Source organism: Lathyrus oleraceus, chromosome 5, assembly GCF_024323335.1.
Source record: "Lathyrus oleraceus cultivar Zhongwan6 chromosome 5, CAAS_Psat_ZW6_1.0, whole genome shotgun sequence".
NCBI lineage: Eukaryota > Viridiplantae > Streptophyta > Magnoliopsida > Fabales > Fabaceae > Lathyrus > Lathyrus oleraceus.
The window spans coordinates 275,267,450-275,273,412 of NC_066583.1; the positions used below are offsets into that span (position 1 = coordinate 275,267,450).

The following is a 5,963-nucleotide window of genomic DNA, read 5'->3' on the forward strand; positions in this document are numbered from 1 at the left end:
GAAAAATGCTGAAACAGAAAAACTAATCATCCTACAATTCAGCACATGCTGTCAGGAGTGAATGTTACAACATTCAGTTTGACAACCAGACATAACCTCATGCTGATTCAGTTATGTCCCTGAAAACCGATTGTGCTAAATTTGCTGTACTGCAATACACTAACCAGTATCTACTTCAGTATCAGCATACATGACTAACTGTCAAGACATCCAGTTTGACAGTTTCACAATGATCCTTTGCCCAGGTCTGTTATCCTCTTGATAGCCAGACTGAATTACATACTGAACTGAAGTAGACAAACCAACCTGCCCATTATTCACTATATGTTGTTAATGACGAATGTCAAAACATTCTGATTGACATTCACACAGAAGGCTATGTATCAGGTCTGTTATTATCTTGATAAGCAGACTGAAATACAAGTTGAGTTATGGCAGACAGGATTATAACATGCAGAAGGTAAACAAACACAGGAAATTGTTAACCCAGTTCGGTGCAACATCACCTACTCTGGGGGCATACCAAGCCAGGAAGAAGATCCACTATCAGCAGTATTAATTCAGAGTTAAACTCCCCCATTTACAACTCTTCACTTAATCCCTACCCAATGCAATCTATACCTAGGAACTCCTAGATAGAAACCTCCAGTTTCCATTCCTATCACTACAAATACAATGTAATGTTAAACAACTTGAACTTGCTTCACAGCTTCATTCAAGAACAAACAACTCTTACCTACAATCTTTGAGTTACAAATACTCTCAGCTTTGAACACTGAGAAACACATGGTAACCTTCCCACAGGTTGGGAGGTTTACCTCACACACACCCCTAATTTTTCATTCTAAGAGGCTTACAAAAACTAGGTTACAATTTGCTATTTATAACCTAATCACCCAACTGGATTTGGGCCTTCAGAAATCGCAACAAACTTCTTCTTTGCTGTTACAAAGCCAACAGAAAAATTCTGCTACAAACAAGATCTTCAATCCTAAAATCTCTCCATATATATCTCCATATTTGGAGCCTATATATATTCTGATTGAGTCTTTAAGACCTCCACATGGATGGAAGTTAGGATATTCACCAAATATTCTCACTAATCCCAAAATATATACTGAATTAATTAATTCAGTTTTCTACACATGTACGATGTCACAGACACGATGTCGTGACATCGTACATGACATGTTGGTCCAGATGTTGAACTTCTTCAACCCAACATATTAAAACAACAGAGATGATTACATTATTTGTTTTACAAAATTAATGCCAATCCTAAGGTATTAACAAATCTTATTCATTAAAATTGATTGAAATTCTCCATAGATTTTGATGAATTTTCAACATGACTCTTTTGTATTCATGATTGCTACAAGAATCCTTGGAATCACACCCCTCACTATGAGTTTCCCAATTCAATGATCCCTCACAAAATCTCATGCGTCTCCTTTTGATGTTCTCGATGGGAATATTGGTGAAAGTATGCATTTTTTTTAATGCTAGCAAGCTTAAGAACACTAAAAAAATGGTAAAAGATGAAAGATAAATTATCATGTTGTAATATGTGTATTGAATAAATTTCTTTTATCGACACAAAATTTACAATATTTATAGTTTAATGGTTAATCAATCTAACTAGCTACTATAATGGTTAATCAATCTAACTAGCTAACCACTTGGTAGTTAGTTAGTTTAAGTATGCTCGTTTTTGAAGGTGTGAGGTATATTTCAACTTAGAATCTCAAATTTGTTATAATTAAATTGTGGTTAACCTCATAATAAATTTAAATTAAATAGACTTGTTATGATTATATAATTGCTAAATAGAACCTAAAGTTATTTTATTAACGTTGAATTGTTGCTAACATACACGAGAGACTTCCAAAAACTTAAAACAACTCTTGTACATTTATTTTTAATTATTTAATCCCTATTTCACCACCCTAACTAACATAGAGTATATTTGTTATATTTTCCACCATTTACCACTTCCAAGACAAAAAAAAAACAGTAAAATATACAGTATAAAGTTAATAAAAAATAAAATAAGAGAAAAGTGAAAGATACAGACAGAGTCAGCTTTGTTGAGCTAGCCAACTCCCGACCCTACCGGCCACCGGAAAGTGTAAAAGATGAAACATACCCACCGTCCACGTCATCACCGACCGACGACCACGTATTACCACTTCCAAAACCCGACCCCGTCGAATACAAAAAATCCTTCTTTTTCACCCCAAAACCATCCAGCTCCGGCAGCTTCACTTCCCTCTCTAAGTATCTAACCACCTGCCTCATCGTCGGCCTCCTCTCCGGCGACTCATCAGAACACATCAAACCCACCTTAACCACCAACAAAACCTCCACCTCATCATAAACCCCACCCATCTTACAATCCACAACCTCCTTCACCGCCCCTAACCTCCACCTATCCCAAACCCAATCCACCAAAACAAGCTCCTCCGGCAACGCTTTCACCTCAATAGGCCTCCTCCCACAAACCACCTCCAACAACAAAGCCCCAAACGCAAACACATCAGAACTCGTTGTCGGCTTCCCCGTTCTCGTTAACTCCGGCGCTAAATACCCCAACGTTCCAACCACCCTTGTCGTATTCGGATTCTCACCACGATCATAAAGCTTCGCCAAACCAAAATCACCCAACCTCGCATTCATCTCACAATCCAAAAGCACATTCCCAGCTTTCACATCTCTATGAATCACCGTCTGTTCACATTCCTCATGCAGATAAACTAGCCCAAAAGCCACACCTTTTATGATCCTAAACCTTTCTTCCCATTTCAACATTGCTCTTGGTTGTTCAAATATATACTTATCCAAACTCCCATTTTTCATGAAATCATAGACCAAAATTAAATCATTTTGCTTCCGACACCAACCTAGTAACTCTACTAGGTTCCTATGTCGAAGTTTACCAATGGTTTCGATTTCTGAGATAAACTCTTGTAACCCTTGTTTCGATTCATGGGAGATTTGTTTCACAGCGATTTCAGTTTTAGAGTTTGGTAACACTAACACCCCTTTGTAAACTCGACCAAAACCTCCGAAACCAATAAGGTTCTTGTCCTTGAATCCTCCTGTTGCTTGATTCAGTTCTTTGTAAGGGAATCTATGTGGACCCACTTCGAGTTCCCAAGCTTCTATAACATCATAGTTTTTCATCTTAAAGTAAACAGATAAACCAGTTGTTAAAACTACTAGAATCACAAATGAAATAGAGAGACCCAAGATTATGGCTTTTCGAGTTTGAGTAGTTTTATTGGAATGTGAAGAGAGTGAAGGAAGTTTTTTCAAAGACAGTGTTTTGGATTCTCCATTGATTTTGAAGCTCCAACCTAATATATAGTGTGAGCTAGAGAGTAACCCCGTTGAAGAAGAAAACCCAACATACATAGTTTCTTTGAAAATTGGGGTTAGATCTACTTGGTATGATAAAATTGGTGAAGTGGGTTTTGATGAAGATGGAGAGAGTCTAACTTCAAGTTGATTTATGGAGGAATCGTAATCGATCCATGCTTGAATCACACTACCACTCTTCAAATTGAGGTCTTGAACTTGTTTACTCGTTGACCCATCAGTAAAAAAACATGCTTTGACTGATTTGTTTGATACCATGTTGTTCAGGTTGATACCAACATGGTTGTCATTGATGTCATTGAATTCGAAATCTTGTACAGTGTCGAATTCAACTGCGAATAGGTGGTTCGAAAAGTTGCCTAAATCTTTTGGGTTGAGAAGGCCTAAGTACTGACTAGGATAGCCATTGGAGAGTTTGTTGGAAGGAGAAACGGTGAATGCGAAGCCATGGCCTCCTAGTTTTGGGTATTGAGGGATTATTGCAAAAGCAAAGGAAGTTGAAAAGGAGAAAACTTTGTGGTTGGTTGAGTTGTTTTTGTTTTTGAAGTTAATTGGGGTTGAATAAAAAGCATGACCAATTACTCTTTCAGTGTCGTTTGTTAAACGAAGTGTGCCCTTGTGTTCAATCACTGCACCCCCGTTTAAGGTTATGTTTGTGGTATCTTCATTGAATCCAGCAAAGAAAAACTCATGTTGCTGAGCATAAGATTGTATGGAATTTGAGGCTAGAAGGGTCAATATGCAGAGAAGAAACAGAGGTGTTTTTGCCATGAGAGAGTTGAAGTTGGTGCTTTGAAATTGAAAATCACACGGTAGAATTTTGTTTGTTTAGATGAATAGAATATTGACCATTGAAGAACAAGAGAGAGTGCGGTGTGCTTTACAGCTTGTTGCTTGTTTTGTTTAATTAACCACGTGGGTTGGATGATGGATTGGATGCATCATGCTTGCTTGCACATAGTACTAGTATTACTTTATTTTTTTCTATTGACAGTTGAATATGGATAGTATGTGATGTCAAGCGATTCTTTCTTTATTCTTGTTTCTCTATAATGGAGTCTTGATTGACATGTTTTAATTAGAGGTGTTTCAAGATTGATTAAATAATCTATATGAGTCAAGAGTCAGCATCAACTCAGCATAGAAAGTTGCCACTTGCTTGTCTGCATTTTTCTAAGTGACACAATCAATTTCTGAATTTGTAGGTAAAGTAACATACTGGTGTAGATATGTTTGACTTTTTGGGAATATATTAGAAATTTTATTCAATGAAAGTCAAGGGAAGTGGAAACTCACGGCAAATTTTACATTCTATATTTGAAGAGAATTATTGAATGAACTAAAATCCTTAAGAGAGAACTAAAATCTAGGTTGTAGATGGTCGATAACGCGCTATAGAGTAGTAGTACGGGGCCTCGATGTCACGCTTTTGGGCGGTAAACCGTTATTTGCAATAGTGGAAATAACAATAGTTATTTGTGATGATGTGGCGGTGCAGTAACATCAGTAACATCGTTTTACGGTTCTGTAACGGGTTACTGACCGTTATTGTGAAGATGAGAGCAATATTGTAAGTTTGAATATTGTAAGTTTGAATTTTTTTAAAGGCAAATTGGTATTTTTTTCCTTTTATTTGATTAATATAAAAGTTTCTAGTGATGTTCTAGATTATTTCCAATTCTCTCTTCACTCAAATAAGCCAGCGGTAAACTTAATTTTCCGTTCTCTCTCTTTGCAAATTTTCTTCTTCAACATTCTTCTTAACCTAAAACCTAAAAACAGCAAGCTATGGATCTTTCTCATCCATTCTTCCACATTCTTGTTCACCTAGTCATCTTTTTCTTCATTTTCTCATCCATTCACATATATTTCTCCATTATTTTGCTGATTTCTCGTCTATTTGGTTTTGGGAGAGAGGGTTTGACTTGGGAAGTTGTTGGTAATGCTGTTGTGTTAATGGACCAACAAGAGTTATTAGACATAACTCAAGACTTGCTACATTAGTGTCTAATGGAGACGAGGAGTTGGAGGTGGAAGAAGAGTTTGAAATTGAATCAAGTGACGAACAAGATGATATTAATGTGGTGGGACTTTGAATCAAGTGACGAACAAGATGATATTAATGTGGTGGGACTTAGAAGTAAAGATGAGAAGGATGTGATTTAGTCATTTTGTTTACGTTTATAATTTGGTTTAGTCATTTTGTTTATGTTTATAATTTGGTTTAGTCATTTTGAGCACATTCATGATTTAATTTTGATGGGATTTATATTGTCTTGCTGTTGTAATTTATGTATGTTGTTGCAACTTCTGTTTTTAAGGCATTATGTATGTTGTTGGAACTTATTTTAAGTATTTATGTATTCATGTTAAGTATTTATCTTGGTTTTTAAAGCTCACAATAGCGGTCATCCCGCTATCTGTTATGCCACTATAGCATTTTGGGGTCCGGTGCTACGTGCCGCTACCCGAGGTTAACAACCTAGACTAAAAGGCACAAGAGAGATCTTCTTCTTGCATTGATTCAATCAGTTTATAAAATTGATTGAGAGAGATTGATTTCTATATATACAAGTAAATCATAA

General features: G+C 36.4%; 1 protein-coding gene across 1 annotated transcript; it reads right to left on the reverse strand.

Annotated features, from left to right (window-relative positions):
* Positions 1-1,811: 1,811 nt before the first annotated feature.
* LOC127083842 (L-type lectin-domain containing receptor kinase S.4) lies at positions 1,812-4,455 on the reverse strand. Its single transcript, XM_051024179.1, has one exon. The coding sequence runs from the start codon at positions 4,147-4,149 to the stop codon at positions 2,110-2,112; it is 2,040 nt and encodes a 679-aa protein (XP_050880136.1). The 5' UTR covers positions 4,150-4,455; the 3' UTR covers positions 1,812-2,109.
* Between the last annotated feature and the right edge of the window lie 1,508 nt (positions 4,456-5,963).